This window comes from Marmota flaviventris, chromosome 6 (assembly GCF_047511675.1).
Source record: "Marmota flaviventris isolate mMarFla1 chromosome 6, mMarFla1.hap1, whole genome shotgun sequence".
In the NCBI taxonomy this organism is placed as follows: Eukaryota; Metazoa; Chordata; class Mammalia; order Rodentia; family Sciuridae; genus Marmota; species Marmota flaviventris.
The window spans coordinates 150,727,567-150,744,641 of record NC_092503.1 but is presented as its reverse complement, the minus strand read 5'-3'; the positions used below and the strand labels follow the sequence as shown (position 1 = coordinate 150,744,641).

The following is a 17,075-nucleotide window of genomic DNA, read 5'->3' as shown; positions in this document are numbered from 1 at the left end:
CTGAGGATCCAACCCAGTGCCTCATACATACGAGGCAGGCACTCTACCACTGAGTGCAGCCCCAGCCCCTAAAAGTGTTTTATATTAAGACAGTGTCTCCCTAAATTGCTGAGGCTGGACTCACTTCTGCCTCAGCCTTCCAAGTCACTAGGATTACAGGAATGTGCCACCACACCTAGCTATATGTCATTTTTTAAATGTTTGTTTTGTTTTGTTTTAATTAGTTACACATGACAGTACAATGACCTTGACATATCATACATTTGAATCAGATGGGATATCTCATTTTTCTGAGTATACAGATTGCAGAAAGTATGTCAATTTTTAAAGTACTGTGTGTATCTTTTTCTCCTTAGTTCACAGTTCCTATTTTGGTACTGCCTCTCAGGGAAGGCACTGTGTTGATCTGATTGCATAAAAGTGATATTACTGGCCTGGGGCTGTAGCTCAGTAGTACGAGTACTTGCCTAGCATGTGTGAGGCCCTGTGTTCGATCCTCAGCACCACATAAAGAAAAATAAATAATGGTATTCTGCCCATCTACAATTAAAAGATTAAAAAAAAAGTGATATTACCATTTGTCTCTGGCATGGCAATTAGTACATGGTCTGAGAAAAATTGTGTTTAAAAGGAAAGGGGAGATTAAAAGTACCTTAACAATGAAAGCTAATCTTAACAAATTTTATTTTGAAGTATTTTTCCAAATACACAAAACAATTTGCATAACATAAAAGTTGAAGAAAATAAAGAATTGAAAAAACGTGCATGAACAGGTGTTTAGGATACTTTCCTCTCTATTTAGGCCAGAGCTAAACACCATTCAGTAAACATTTATCCCGTTTGTGTTTGGCACTATGGATACAAAATGTCAGGAAAACGTGAAGTGACAATAAGGCGAGGCTTTTCTTTCCTTTGTATTATTTATTAGTCCTTCATTATTTACGACGCTAGTGACACTCTGGTCTTCTGTGACACCATTTCTGCAAGGTATCATTCATCTTTCCTTCGTTCATTTTACAGCTTTTGAATTTGGGTCAACAAGGAGCCAATCTGGACCCAGAAGAGTGACTTAACAGAGGGGAAAATACACCAAAGGTGAGTTCAGGCTGGCCGTGATCTGGCAGGATTTTTGAGAGTGTTTTCAGAAGGGGCGAGCTGAGACTGTCATTCAGAATTGAAGGTCTGCCATCCCCTTTCCCCTCTCAGCCTCCCTCTCTTTCCTCTGACACCACCCCTTAAACTTCTCCCCTTGCCTTTTCTACATTGCTGGTGTATATAGGAATTTTTCGGCAGAAAGTTGCCAGAGAAATTTAAACTGATGACCTGACTTGTCTTGTGTAGATCTAATTTCCTAATTTCAGGCTGTACTTGTCCTCAGCCTGAAATTAGGAAAGATGCTGAGAAGTGTTGCATTTCCCCCTCTCCATCAATTTTTCATATTTTTCAAGGGACCCTAGTGCTGGAGGAAAAATGAAGTGAAAGTCAAAACCAAACCTTGAGAGAGAAGGACCATGGCCGGTGTGTGAGGAAGCCTAGCTGCAAAGGTAGACCCCATGAGGAGTAAGGGGAGAGGCACGTTCACTGCAGCCGGTGGTGGACAGGGAAGAGTGGGGGCTCCTTCCCATCTGTGTAGACCTGCTCCTCAGTCCCCAGAGGCAGACCATGACTGCTTTGCACAGTGACTGCCATTCAGCGTGGACTTCAGGATGAGTGAGGCAAGCAACTGCACTTCAGCATTGATTAGCAAGGATGATGCTCCAGCCATCATGGGTCTCAGGCCTTCAGCTGGAGGGATGGGCCCACAGGTGCTTCTCGTAAGTGCTTCTCAGTGGCTGCTGATTCAGTGAAGGGGCAAGATTCTCCGCCCCTGCAAGAGATAGAGAGATTTGACTGTTCCTCATTTAAAGCAGTTCGGGGGTGGCTTGGGCTTAATTGGGGCTGGTAGAAGCTGTTTGTCATTGGCTTTGGGCCTCTGTGGCGACCTCTGACGTGATATTTCACGTGTGTACGTGGTGAGCATCAGCCTTTGTGTGCAGAGATCTCTCTCTCTTCCTAGCGGGGGAGCAGTATGACCAGTTCTGCTCCGTGTCTCTACTGCCTTGAGTTTGTCCGGCTATGTGGCCTGTTTGATACTGAATGTGGAATGACACAGCTTTGGTCATTTTTACTTTGGAGAGAACATTTGAAGAGTTCTGTTTGTTGTTTGCGTTCTGGTTTTGAAGACCCATATATTTTTGTTAGCTCAAGATATCCTATAATGGACCCAAACAAGGTGAGCCATGTCATGGCCCCAAGCCAAACATGAGTTGGCGGTGTTGGCTTCAAATCATTTTAACTAATCACTATGGGTGGCTAATTGCTCTGTTCAATTAACTCTGCCACCTACGATAATGGAAAATAAGGATGTACTAAATCACTGTTTCAGGTAATAGTGTAGCTTCCTTTGGAAAAAAAAAAGCTAATGAAAATAATCATTAAAATGTTTAATTTCTGTTCACTTTGGTGGTGAAGGTGGAACTTACCAACTGGTAAATAAGATGGGAAAAATCTACATGTTCCATAAGCTGTCAATCCATCAACTCTTAATTCTTGGTTGTTGTGGATTCATGAGGATCAGAAATTCCTAGATGGTCTCTTTTTGGGGGGTCTAGTTATGTCATTATCCTGCATCGATGTGAATCTCACAGGAGCAGCTGTGGTTCTCTTTGGCTTGTGTGAGGGGAGATGCACGTGAGCACTTAAATCATAATTTTCCATTTTTTGGTACTGCACCACTTTTTAGGCCTTCTTGTTGTAGGAGTCAAGAACTCTAGATGTGTTGTGGGAAGACTACTATGCATGACCAACTTCAAGGGAATTTTTGAACCAAAGGATCCTTTATGGTTATAAAATTGAAATTTGACAGAAGAAAAAGTTTTGGAGAAAATACTGTATCTACACATCATTGTGGCTTCATTGTGCCTCTTTGAGAGGTCAATATAGTCTGAGGAGGCAATCTATTTGCTTTTCTGCTTTATCAAGGAGAAAGCAGCTATCATACCTACCTTTAAAGTTTTACAGTTCAAGAAAGTGAAATCTACAGATTTTATTCTAAGTTACCTGACTTTTCATCTGGCATTTTGGATACTAGATAATAAATGATCCAGTCCCCAAGAATATCCCTTACTTGCTTTTGCATACTTTTCTTCCTTAAAAATGCTTTGTGAGGCTGAGCACAGTGGTAACACCTGTAATCCCAGAGGCTCAGGAGGCTGAGGCAGGAGGATCATGAGTTCAAAGCCAGCCACAGCAAAAGCAAGGTGCTAAGCAACTCAGTGAGACCCTGTCTCTAAATAAAATACAAAATAGGGCTGGGGATATGGCTCAGTATTTGAGTGACTGAGTTCAATCCCCAGCACCAGCCCCCAGAAAGACTTTGTGATTACTTCAGAAAAGTCATAGTAATGATTTACCACTAGTTTTCTGGCATTTCTCTCTGCTCATGGCTTTTTTTTTTTTTTGCACTAGGAATTGAACCCAGTGGTGCTTCACCAATGAGCTGTATCCCTAGCTCTTTTCATTTCCAGATGGAATCTTGCTACATTGCTTAGGGCCTTGCTAATTTGGTGAGTTGACCATAAACTCTCAATCCTCCTGCCTCAGCCTACTGAGTCACTGGGATTGCAGGCATGCACTGCCACACCCAGCTGGTCATAGGCTCTTGATTTATGGTTTACTCTACATCTATGTCTTCTGGTTGTTGTCTGTCATGAATTAATTCTAAAAGAAAAGTTTTATAAGAAGGCTGTTTGGGAATTAGCAAAGTGTTTTTCAAATATCTCCACTCAAGGTTATTTCAAAACTAATCTTTGGTTTCAGATTCTTAACATTTCAGATGTGCCTAATAAATTCTGGTGACACAGTTGATTTTCAAAACAGTGCTTTTCAATTTAATGTGCATACAAGTCACCTGGTGATCTTGTTCATCTGGAGGTGCTGATTGAGTAGGCCTGGAAGGGACAGAGATGCTCTAGGCTAACAAGCTCCCAGGGGATGATGCTGCTACAGTCAGTGAGCAGCAATGGACCAAAAGCCACTGTTAGTTTAAACTAGGTAGTTTGTGCTTTTCAGGTGGAGGTGGTGGGGTGATGTGTACATTAGGGTTGTTTCCATACTAATTAGAATAATGCACTTTAAAAGAAAAGCTTTCACAAGTTAGGGTCTGATCAATTGGAGTATTTTCTACAAATGCCGTTAAAAAATAAAGAAGCTTGGTACTTGGTGTTAGCAATTTGAATTTTGGGACTCTTAATTGTTTTATACTTGCAACCATAATGATGAGTCTGGTTAAAGTAACTGATCAGTTATATTTTTTAAAAAACTCTAAAACTGAACAAGCCAATAGGTTGTTTGTATGGAATAGATTCAATAATGTGTTAGAATTTATACTGTAGAATTCTGTAGGTGAATTGTGTCAAGAACCTCGTGGTCAGTAGAGCATAATGCATTAAACTTTAAGAGAACTCAGTACAATCCTTAGAGGATACAGTTGTATTCAATGACATACCAAATGCTAACAGCTCAACATGTATTAAATGGCTCTCAATAAATAATTGTTTTCTTTTCTTTTTTAAAAATTTTAATTAGGTATATGACAGCAGAATGTATTTTGATTCATTGTATTCAATTGCAGCACAATTTTACATTTCTATGATTAAATAACTGTTTTTATTTTTGTTTATATTTTTGGTACTGGAGATTGAACCCGGGGTGCTCTACCATTGAGCTACACTACCAGCCTTTTTTATCTTTTGAGACAGACTCTTGCTAAGTTGTTGAGGGTCTTGTGAAGTCGCAGAGGCTGTCCTCGAACTTGTGATGCTTTTGCCTTAGCCTCCTGAGTTGCTGGGATTACCAGCATGCACCACGGTGCCCAGAATATTTGTTTTTTAATCATTTGATTTCAGTTGATGATTCACTAGCTGTCTTTAATGTTAGGATGGGAATTGACCTTGAATTGATGGGAACTGACCTGAATTCAGTTGTCATTTTATCCAAACAATTTCATTCAAAAATGATGAATTTAGGGGCTGAGCGTTGTGGCGCATGCCTGTAATCCCAGTGGATCAGGAGTCTGAGACGGGAGGATCTCAAGTTCAAAGCCAGCAATGGTGAGGTGCTAAGCAACTCAGTGAGACCCTATCTCTAATAAAATACAAAATAGAGCTGGGGATGTGGCTCAGTGGTTGAGTGCCCCTGAGTTTAATCTCTGGTATGCCTCCACCCACAAAAACATAATGAATTTAAAAATTTGCTTTGAGTTACATGTGTTTATGTTCATTCATGTAGTCAGGAAGAAGAAAAATCTAACGCATGTTGGAATCATGTGATAGATGTAATTAATCAAAACTTGGTTACATTAGTTAATTCATTTCATCTTAAATATTACTTTATTCTCCAAAGACAGAAAATATAATAAGTTAATGAGAGTATACTGATTTATATCTTTAAAAATCTTCCCACTGCCATGGCCCTTCTTCCCCTAAAATACAAACAAGCAAAAACCTCCAATAACTTTCTAGAATTTGAACTCTGCATTGTCATATTTATTGAGTTTCTCCAGCTGTGATTGTATATAGAATGTGAATCTCACTACTTTAACATTATTTTTCTATCTAATGAAATGCTTGGTAATAATTATCACATGATATGTGAAGCTCAAGGAGATCTATCTAAAACTACTTAACAAAGTAGACATCATAGCACATGCCTCATTTTTTTATCTATACAAAGTAAACACATAAAACTACCTAACTTCCTTTCATTGTCATCTTTAAATGATCGTCTTACCTTTTAAAGAATAAAGGAAGGCTATTTTTTAAATCCAGGATGGACTTTGACCAAATTTATTTCTTTTGCAATTAGTGGATATTCTTCATCTATTAGTGAAAGGCCAGCAGCTTCTGTATTTGCTGATTTATGATTGGCAGATGGTTACCATGTCATAGGGGAAAAAATAAAAAAAGTTTCTTGAAGAAATACTGTAGTGGTAATAGGATTTTCATGAGCTGAGTTGTCTCCCAATAAACTATTTGTTTCAGCTAAAAACAAAAAATAAAACCAACTGGGTCCAGGTTCATTGCAGATTTCTTCCTCTTATTTCTTGTCTGGTACAGCTTTCAGTGAATCAGTTACATGAATGTAGGACTACTGTATCATTGTCCCTTTAAATATTGTTATGCTTCCAAGAAATACCTGTGGAATGAGGGAAACAATTGAGAGCAAGGCTAAGAGAGATGTGCATTTTCCCCAATTTCCTCAAAATTCTACCCATCTTCTACTCTGAAGTTTTATCTAGGTTTGGCCCAATTCTTTTACATGTTTCTTCCTTTCAAAGCTTGGCTGTGAAGGCTGTCCCTCTCAAGAAGGAGATGGTTTCCTGTGCCCGAAATTTTGATTCTGATAGGGTGAAAAGGAAGATGAGATGTGGATACAGTTCAATCTCCTACAATTGAAGACCAATTAAAAGATCAGGTACAGATCTTCCCTGCCAGTAAGCACCAGGAATCACCTTACTCTGCTTGGCAAATACCTACCTAAGAAAAGAAGAGGATTTCTTCTAGTTGCAATGGCTTAGGCCAGTGATCCCCATGATTTGGGAGGCTGAGGCAGGAGGATTGCAAGTCTGATGCTAGCCTCTGCAATTTAGTAATACCCTGTCTCAAAATAAAATAATAATAATAATAAGGGCTGGGGATGGAGCTGAACGGAGTGCCCTGGGTTCAGTCACTAGTACTGGGGGGTGGGGGAAGATGCAGTGCTTCAGGGGGAAGAAAATACCTGGAGAGTCTGTGGGGTAATAGCAGTAGAGGGAAGCTAGGACTGGGGAGAAGAAGAAGTAGACTAATTCTGTTTATCATTTTTGGCAACTTGTCTTAGTGGATATGGTCAGAGGTGCCACAGAAAGTCGTTTGCTCTGCAGCCTGTATCCGGTACAGCATGATTTCTTTAAGTGCTAAAAGGCATTACAAGTTGAAGGTACTAAAAGTTTGGTTTTACAATTTCACTTATATGATTTAAACAGTGACTTGAATCATACAGATTGGGGGTGAGAGGGTATAGAATTCTTGGAGCTTGTTATCTGTAGCTAATACCTTGTCAATATTGTTAGATGCTTTCTATCTGAAGTTACTATCTGAAGTTTCAGCAGGGCCACCACCCTGTTGAGGTCAATATTCACTCTATTTGCAGATGAGGAAACTGAAGCTTAGAAAGAAGATCAGTAACTTCTCCAAGGCTACACAGCTAGTAAGTGATAGATTTGTGTATTTGATTTCAAAGTTATTATAGATTCAAAAATAATTGTCTCAAATAGAACATAAAGCCTATGGTTTTTCACAACAGATTTTTCTCCCTGATCTTTTGTTTTATTTTGTTATTGTCGTGCTAGGGATTGAACTCTAAGGTGCTTAACCATCAAGCCACATCCACCGGTCCTTTTTTATGTTTTACTTAGAGACAGGGTTTCCCAAAGGTGCTGAGGCAGGCTTTGATCTCTGGATCCTGCTACCTCAGCCTACTGGGACTACAGGCGTGCACTACTGCATCCAGATAGTGTCTCAGCTCTTACAGATGGGTTCTAATACTGGCTTTGACTGCCTAGCTCAGTGTCCTTGATGGTGCCAGCTACAATCTTTGAAAACCTCCATTTTGGAGGTTGAATGACAAACTGGACCAAATCGTTCTGTCAGCTCTTAGAATCTTTACAGGTAGTGAATTGAGTCTTTGAATCTGGCTTATTCAGTTTCCTAAATAGAATGCTATTTGGAAAAAAAATGTTTACCTTTAAAATTACTAGAAATATTATTACTTACTTATGTTGGCTAACTACATTAGGTTATAACTGCATCCATTTACTGTGCTTCTTGCATACCAGTAAATACACTCAGTGCTGTACACAGATGATCACATTTACTCCTCACTATGGTTTTATAAGGTGGATTTTAAAGTTTCCCTTCTATAGAGGAGAAAGCCAAGGCCCAGAAGGTTTTGAGTCCTCCAAAGTCCAGTAGGCAGAGCGGCGAAGCCAGAATTCCAGCCCTGTGTGCTTGGCAGCAAAGCCCTTGTGTGTCTAAAGAAACACTGGTAAGCTGCATGTATTTTCCAGTTCTGCTTTAGGTCTAAGGTTCATGGACCGTGCTTATTCAACCCCAGGTTTGCTTTTCTCTTTTTTCATCTTAATAAAACATCAACAGCTCCTGTCTTTGGTTTCACATGCACCTTCTGCCAGCTGAACCATGATGGGGAGAAGCAGAGTGGGAGCAGGTTACTGTGCTCAAGCCCAACGTCTCTCCAAGATCTCCTTTACAGCCCACAGCAGACGCGCCGCCCAGGCTTTGTGCCTCTGCCGGCAGGGCGCCACTCCTTCCGCGCGTCCGCGACCGGGCGTTGAACTACGTTTCCCAGCGGGCCCCGCGGCAAGAGCGCGGGCTCGACCAGCCTTCCTTCCTCCTCGCCTCCCCCCGTCGCGGCGGTGATGATGCGCACGCGTCGGGCGCTGACGAGTGACTGTGCTCTGGCTCGCGATCGCGGCGGCGGCCTAAACAGCGGCAATAGGCGCAACAGCGGCGGCGACTGCAGGGACGACGACGACGGCGGGGCGGGCGCTGTACGCAGAGGGGAGGGGTAGGCGGGCGGCGCCGGCGGCTTCAACTGCGGCAGCGACAGCTAGGGCGACGGAAGAGGCTGCTCCGCCGGCCGGCGGTCGGGTTAGGCCTCAGCGGCGCCGGGAGCGGCTCGCGCCGTCCTCTGCGGGAGATCTCCATAGAGACCGTGACAAACAGACGCGGGGTCCGCGCGAGCTGCCGTTCTGGAGCCGGGTCCTCGGCCTCACCCTCCACCACCACCCCCCCCCGCCGCCGGCGCGCGCGCACCCTCGGTTTCTGCTCGCGACCTCGCGGTTCTCCGTGAGTCTGTGCCTTACTGTCTGGGCAGCGCGGGCCGACTTTTGGGCCGGGGCCGGGCGGGGGAGGCCCTAAGGCCCCCGCCTCTGCCTCTCCCGCCCGAAGCCGCCGAGGCTCCGCCATGGCCTCGGGAGCCGGAGGAGTAGGAGGGGGCGGTGGCGGCAAGATCCGGACGCGGCGCTGCCACCAGAGGCCCATCAAGCCTTACCAGCCGGAGCGACCGCAGCACCAGGTACGGGACGCGGGCGGCGGGCGGGGCCGGGTGTGAGGCCCCGGCGCCCCACGTGGAGAGCGGCCGGGAGGCCCGGGTAGAGGCCGGGAGGCGGCGACGGGAAGTGGGCTGCGCCAGGCCGGGCCTTGCGGCGCACACGTGGGGTTGGGCCGCCCTCGCCGTGCCCGGCCCGGGGCTGGCCCGGGGCTTTCCCGGGCGGGCGCAGGGCGGGAAAGGAAATACGGGGCTTGGGGCTACGTGGGCTTTTTTTTTTTGGCGGGTTTTGGGGCTTTGACGGTATCACGCCCTTTGGAGGGGACAGGAAAGAGGTGGCTGGTGGCCCCGGAGCTGGCCGTCTAGAGGGGCGCGGGGAGGGGGCTGCCTGGACGGGCCTCGGGGCGCCGAGGAGCTGGGGGGCGCTCTAGGGCGCAGGGTGGCCCGAGGCCCTCGTCCCCTGCCCGAGGCCCTCCGGCGAGAACCGCGGCTTAGGTCCCCTCCTGGCCGTGGCTGCCGTGCGCCGGGGCGTTTTGAAAGTCCCTCCGCCCTTACGTCGGGCTCTGCGGCGCGACTCTTCCCTCCCTTTCTCTCCTCCCCCTCTGCATTTCGGAGGCTGGAGTCGGCCGATCCCCGCGGCTGGCCGGTCGCCGGCCCTGGGCTCCCGCACCTGGGGTCTTAACAGCCAGGTCGTGCTCCAGGGTTAGGTGCTCAGGACCCCGGGGGGGCCACCCTGCGCCCGCGGGATGCTGGAGATGGTGAAAAGGGGGTTCCTCGTGGGTGTGGGTGAGACGTTTGGTTCCGAGAAAATCGCGCTTTGAGACGGGGCTCTTCGGGAGGACTGAGCGGGAAGCCTTGCCCTGTTTTGGCAGAGCCTCTAGTAAAACCTCTCAGTGGCTCTAAGGTGGGGAGTGCGTCTTCAGTGCTTTCAAACTAAAGAGTACAGACCGCACAAGGACCTTGAGAACTTGTTGCATACTGTTAAAGGTACGTTTCCTCGATTGCTTGAACGTTGAACCCTTCAACGTTTTGTTTGGTGATATTGTTAAATTGTATCACTATCAACAGATTTTTAGAAGTAGAGATTTGAAGGAAATTTTATAATAGTGTAAGTCGTGTTTTATGTAGTAAGTCGTTTTTTGCGTGGTTAGAAGTCTGGACATTATTAACACTCCCAACAATCCCCCCCCCCCCGATATTTGCAGAAAAGCTTGGTTTTCAGAGTTCTTTGTGAGAAACAGGGGTGTTTGGAGACAGATTTAAGATTAGAATTCAGGTCACAAGCCTGACCATTTAACCTTACGTAATCCTTTGTGTATGGAAGTTAGATTTACGTGCTTTCTGTTTCTCCTAAGAATAAACTGAATGCTTTCCTGGATCTTATGCTGCTATAGAAAAAAATGAATTTTTAAAAATAAAGACCAATGAATGGTTTGGATTGAATTTAGAAGGGAAATTATATATTCTAGGGTGGCAAAAGTTACAATCACAATTTATTTTAAAAAGTACTTAGATAAAAATCTAATTTGGGAGGGATAATGCCTTAATAGTACAACACCTAAAGTCCAAGTTGTTTTTAGAGCTGCTATGATTTCAGGCTGTGTGGTTTTATTTTAAATCTTGATAATTTATCATCATTTCTTATCTAAAATACTTTTTTCTTGTACCAGCCATTTGATTGAAAAAGAAAATATATTTTAGCTTTTGAACTGGGATCTGAGATATTTAGGGGTTTCTTGATCACTTAATACTGGCAGAGACTACGTAGTATTGGGGGATATATTAAAGTATATTCTTCCTATTATTATTTTTTTCTCTTCATCTTAAAATAAGGACCTTTCTTAGTCCTTACTGGAACTTTGGTGGACCTGCTTGCTCTCAACTATACTAGACAATCCAGTGGATGTTTTGCAGCAGCTGCTGAGTCATCATGAATAGCAAGGAGCTTCATGACATGGCATGTTTTGTACTAATGTTAACTGATTAAGTGTTCAAGGTTTTCTGGGTGAAAATGAAGCCTTTGGTTTTGTAGTAGAAGGTTGGAATAAGAATGAGAGGTCTGGCACTGTTAGTTCATGGGTGTTTGCCAAACTCTGTCAGGCCAACTAGCTAGTGCAGTCACCCGGTACCTGTGACTTCTGCACATGTTCAGTTGACTTGTAATTTCCTGTTTTGACTTCTGGTTTAGCTCTGAGGGAAATGTGTAAAGATTAACATTTTCTCCTTGTAACTTATGATCTTTAAAATGTCACTGTGCTTGAAGATGTGGAGACAGAAATCCATTATCTTACTTAACTCACTGAGGGATAGTAACGCTTAAGAATTGTAGAATTGTTACCGCTGTTGACTAGTCCTTGCTTCCCCAATGTTGAAGTATAACATCAGAGAAGCATGCCGAGGCAAGGTCAGAGTGGAAGGTAGAAGTTTATTAAAGGACAGCAGAAAAGACTTCTCCCGAAGGAAGAAGGGGACCCAAGAGATAGAATCCATGGAAGTGCGGTTGTCTCCCCTTTTTATACCTAGGGTCTTCATCTGGTCCCCCCACCCCATTCCTGTCCTTTGTTCTGTTATCTTTCAGTGATGGAATGTAGGTGGGAAGGCCCGAAGGGTGGGGCACAGGTGGGCCAAAGAAGTAATCTGGGCAGGAAGGACTTTTGAGTCAGCATCTTCAAGTTTGCTGGGAGCTGTTTCATTAACACTCTGGGCTCTGGGCCTTGGGGACATTAATATTCCAAGAATTGTTCTGCTTTTCCCTGAATTCATTCTCAACATGGCCTCTATTTTGGATCTTACTCAATATTAGACCCGATTTACCTAACTACACTGACTACCTAACTTTAAATCTGGCTTCAGAAGCAAAAATGAAGAATAGCTTTGAACAGTGCAAGTTGATAATTTTCACTTGTATTCTTCTGCTTCTTATACCTTTTAGCTTAGACACTTTTATGAAGGGAATGGTATCATTTTTCTACTTGGGGGTGAATAGGTCACTAAAGAGAATGTGGTTAGTTCTTGTCACTTCCCATCTCATTTTTGTGTTGTTCTGCGGAGAGGTCAAACCTCTTGCCTTTTGTAATAGCTACTACAAATTATTCTAGCACATGAGCCAGCAATCAATTCAGAACTGAAAAAGAAAGGGCTTCTTCTGGAAGAAACTACTGCCACCTCCTGGTGAGAGGGAGTCACTTACTTTTTGCCTTCCAATTGGAGTTGTGAGATTTGTCTTCTGGTTTGAAGCTAAGGGAGTCCACTCAGCAGTTTTGAGGCTATAAGCAACCTAGTGAGACCCTATCTCAAAATAAAAAGGACTGGGGATATGGCTCAGTGCTTAAACGCTCCAGGATTCAGTCCTTGGTACAAAAAAACAAAACAAACAAAAACAAAGATCAGGGGTTGGTAAACTTTTTCTGGAAAGGAACAGAAGGTAAATTTTTCTTTTTCTTTCTTTTTTTTTTGTAGGTGGCACAATACCTTTATTTTATTTATATTTATGTGATGCTGAGGATCGAACCCAGTGCCTCACATATGCTAGGAAAGTGCTCTACTAGACATGAGCTACAACCCTAGCCCCCCTCTCTCTCCTTTTTACAACCCTTTTGCATATGTTAAAACCATTCTTATCCTGTGTAAGAACAGGCTAAGGCCTGGATTTAGCCTACAGACCATAATTTGCTAAGCTGGTTTATATGATAGTGTGGTTTTTGTTTTGGTATCTTCTTTTTTGATACTCTGCCCCGGGTAAGTATGTCCTGTGTGCTCTCTGATGGCTAAAGTGTTTTTGGTTTTGGTAAGAAGGGATATTTAAAGGTTGAGTGTTAAACACATTCTAGAAGTCACTAAGTAGTTCTGACTTTTGTCTTTGTTTTATCCTAGATGCTTAATATTTTAAATGGATATAAAAATGGAAATAATTGATTGGAAAAACATACTCTAATGGGATTAACTGAGTTTGAATCCCATTAGATTGCTCTGATTTGGGCAATTTAAATTCTTAAGTTCCTCATTAGTAAAGTAAAACTTGTTGTGAGGGTTAAATGAGATAATATAAGTATAGCTTTAGTATAGGATCTGACATGTATAGTTAGGACTCTTTTGAAATTGTTGTGATGAAGTAGAACCTTTGAATTTAAATGTCTTTAAATTGTGTCTGATTTGGGGGGGTGGGCCGTTGAATGAGAGGTGCTTTACCACTGAGCCACATTCCCAGCCTTATTTGCTTAACTTTTATTTTGAGACAGGATCTGGCTTAAGGCCTTGCTAAATTGTTGTGGCTGGTATGGAACTTGTGATCCTCCTGAGTCACTGGGATTACAGGTGTACCCCTGATACCTGGCATGAATTGTCTGAACTTTGCTTCCTCTTAAAGGTTCTACCCTCTTCCCAAGTTCAATCCTTAATAGGTTTATATAAGATTTGAGATCTTTGTTTACTGAGTGATGAGGTGGTGAGACCAAATATTAAACAACTACTACCCTTTTAAGTATTTAGTATTTTCCTCATATAAGTGCCAGTCATTTTAAGTATATGGAGAAAAGCCACAAGTATTGTATTGAGAGCTAGGTTTTTTTGTTTTGTTTTGTTTTGTTTTTTGGGGGAGTACTGGGGGTTTAACCCAGGGATGCTTTACCACTGAGTCACATCGCTACCCCTTTTTATTTTTCATTTTGAGACAGGGTCTCCCTAAGTTGTTGGGGGTCTTGATAGATTGCTAAGGCTGGCCTCAAACTTGTGAGCTTCCTACCTTAGCCTCCAGAGTTGTTGGGATTACAGGTGTGTGCCACTGGTCCAGCTATTTACTAAATTTTTAAATTAAGATGACAGAAAAGCCCAAGTGTATCCTTTATTTCCTAGAAAGAACCTTGCTAAGGTAGGTAGCTATTAGTTTGAAGTAAAATTAAAACTTCGGTCTTTACCTAATGAAAGTTGTTTTCTTTAGGTAAAGAGTATTATTAGATTGCAATGGTTCCATATTTTAAAACACTTGTAGCTACTTTGATTATGGCTGAAATATATTTTTAAAAGATTGTGCATTGGAAAGCCTGTTGTAACTTCTTGCTGCCAGCTACAGCTAATTGTCAGAAATAAAATGATAAGATGGCTTTCTTATCCATATATGTCAGCTTGTCAGTTTGTTTGCTTTTGCTTATCTTTTTTCATAGTGTGATTTAAGAAATAAACTTTTACCCCAGTTTTCAAACATCTTAGGTGAGAAAAATGTGGATGTATCTTATGAATGTTTTTTAGTGGGCTTAACTGCTGTGAGCTTTTAATGGGTCATGAATTCTCCTTAGCTGCATTTATGGAAGAAAGTTTTTAAAAAGGTTAAAGTCTGTAGCCAATTGTAGAATTTTTGTTCTTTTATCAGAAAAGTATTTTAAGGGTCTAGAGAACTTGAGCTGCTTGGATGGGGTAAGTTTGGCCACTGAGTGACTAACAGCTTATAAAATATGGCAGTACCTTAGATTTAGAAGTTGAATTAAAGATATTGAAAGTGAATTTGGTGTATAACTGCATTAGAATTTAAATACCAATTACTTTTCCCCCTTATGGAAACAACTGTTAACCTAACAGAGAAGCTATGTTAAAATAAGTAATTTTAGAATGCATATATTTAAAAGCTGTAAATTCTGAAAGAATAGAGTGACTTATGCCTTTACCATTTCGTGGTTTTTAATAATTATTATTTTTTTTAAGTCAGGTAGATTCTTAGATTGTTCTTGGGATTTGAGGGAGCAAAGGAGAAAACCCATTTGGGAAACTATATGAAATGACTTTGAAAAAAGTTTGGGAAGGAGGGTCTAGTGACATGGGTGTTAAATGGATCAGGAAGGTGTATACAGAAAGAAAACTTTTTAAGGGATGGTGAGAGGTTTCTGTGTAATGCAGAAACAGCAGTCAAAACAGCCAAACTTGACACTGGTGATTGTTTTTGGTTTTATCATTACAGATCCAGTGAAATTATTTCAGAAAGGAGATTTCAGAATCTGAGTACTACCATTTAATAAATGATAATGTGAAGAAAAGCAAGTGGACTCAGGAGGCTGAGGCAGGAGGATCACAAATTCAAAGCTAGCTTTAGCAATTTAGCAAGACCCTGGCTGTAAATAAAAAATAAAAATGGGCTGGGGATGTGCTCAGTGGTTAAGCAAATTCCTAGGACAAACAAACAAACCCAGAAAGGAAAAGGGAGTGGAATAGAACTGAAGTAACAAACCTAAGAGAAGGAAATATGTATAGGAAGGATATATCCTGTGTCCATATTGGAAGATGCCTCTGATGAAAGATTTGTACAAAAAGAATGTCTTTATAATTGCAAATGAATTCTGAGTTGGTGTTGTATAGTAAAACTCTTCCCCTTCCCCCACTTTAGTCTTCTTTCCTTAATCCTTGAACTCTGATTAAATATATTTGAAAAGCTAATATGTCCATAGTGCTTTACACAGTGAATGTTCTTGATATATGTGTAGTATTGAATTTAATTTCACTGTGGCCTCCAAGTTGGATATTTAATTATTCTAAATCTCAGTTATTCCCACCTCCCCATCCCCTGGGGTTGAACCCAGGGTTGCTTTTTCCAGTCCTTTTTAAGTTTACTTTCCCAAAATTCATTTATTTTTATATAATAAGCCATACACTAGAATTTTTTATTTTTAATTTCAAGACAGGGTTTTGCTAAGTTGCCAAGGCTGGCCTTGAACTTGGCAATGCTCCTGCTTCAGCCTCCGTGGTTGCTGGAATAATAGGTGTGCATCACCATGCCTGATCTAATGACACATTTGATGTGTTTTGCCAAATGAAGAACCCTCAGTAATGGGGAGAGAACCCACTAGATTTGAGAAATCCAAGTTTAAAAATTTACTCCTTTAATCCTTCAGTTTAGCAAGACCCTCGTGTTATTAACTCATGTTATTTCTTATCATCTAGTGTAGACTTTGCTTCAGTGCCACAGGGAGTGTTTTTAAGATTTTAATGCCTTTTGTTGTTGTTATTGTTTTTCCTAAACACTTCATTAATTTGACTTTTTAGGATTGCTTTTCTGCTGTCATTTAACATTTTAACATTGGCTTAGTTATTTATCATTCCAGAGGATGGTTCAGTCTCTCCTTGCCCTTGGACAGCTTCAGTTGGTTTTTGTGGGCAAGAGATGTTAGTGGGGCATAAAAAATGATAATTGCTGAAAGTGAAACTTACATCATGCAAATGTATTACATGTTTTTTAGAGTTTTAGAATTGATGTTTTTAGAAACTTGCTCTAGAATATTCATATGTGGCAATAAGCTGTTATTTGAGCAGTGCGGCTGTAGGTAAATTAAACCCATGCACCAACAAATTTGTGCTCTGTGAGACCTGATGCCAGCTCTCACAGAACTGTGCTCTGGTAAAGGCCACAGACAGACTGTAATTACCATGCCATTTGGCAGATTGCCATCATGTGGTAGATAGCAGGGCACTGCTGGTACTCTTGTAAGGGAATGAGTGTCAGAGGCGGTTTTCTATAGGAAAACTTCCATCAGGATGCTAGGCTTACTGCTGAAAGATCTGGAAAAAGTAGGACTTAAGTATTCACTGGACCTTTCTTCAGAGTACTTGTGTTTCTTCCTCGGTTTTTCCTTTTGTTACGTTGTGTGTGTGTGTGTGTGTGTGTGCGCGCGCGCGCGCGCGCGCGCGCGCATGCCTCTCCCTCTCTCTCCATGTCCTTCAGAATAGGGGATTGAACCCGAGAGCATTCTGTCTCTTGAGTTATATTCTCAACTCTTTCTATTTTATTTATTATTATTTATTTTATTTTATTTTTGGTACTGGGGACAACCCAGGGACACTTTGCCACTGAGCTACGCCCCCAGCCCTGTGTGTGTGTGTGTATACACATTTTGAGATGGGGTCTTGCTAAGTTGCTGCGGCTGACTCAAATTCTCAATCCTCCTGCC

At 42.1% G+C, this 17,075-nt stretch overlaps 1 protein-coding gene and 1 long non-coding RNA gene across 6 annotated transcripts in view; one reads left to right on the top strand and one right to left on the bottom strand.

The window, feature by feature from the left end:
• Window positions 1–726: 726 nt before the first annotated feature.
• Window positions 727–8,859, bottom strand: LOC114102656 (uncharacterized). The gene is made up of 3 exons (XR_011707793.1): window positions 7,854–8,859; window positions 5,830–6,234; window positions 727–1,867 (listed from the first exon to the last, which is right to left on the bottom strand). It is a non-coding gene; the product is annotated as an uncharacterized lncRNA (long non-coding RNA).
• Window positions 8,860–8,877: 18 nt separating this feature from the next.
• Nup153 (nucleoporin 153) overlaps window positions 8,878–17,075 on the top strand; it is a 62,086-nt gene continuing 53,888 nt past the window's right edge. For 4 of the 5 annotated variants that reach the window (XM_027948122.3, XM_027948123.3, XM_071613714.1 and 1 more), the window contains exon 1: window positions 8,878–9,174. In XM_027948122.3, coding sequence (XP_027803923.3) covers window positions 9,064–9,174 — 111 coding nt within the window. In that variant the 5' untranslated portion in view covers window positions 8,878–9,063. Of the gene's footprint in view, window positions 9,175–9,764; window positions 10,135–17,075 lie in introns of those variants that run through there. The other variant, XM_027948124.3, reaches the window with a different exon arrangement.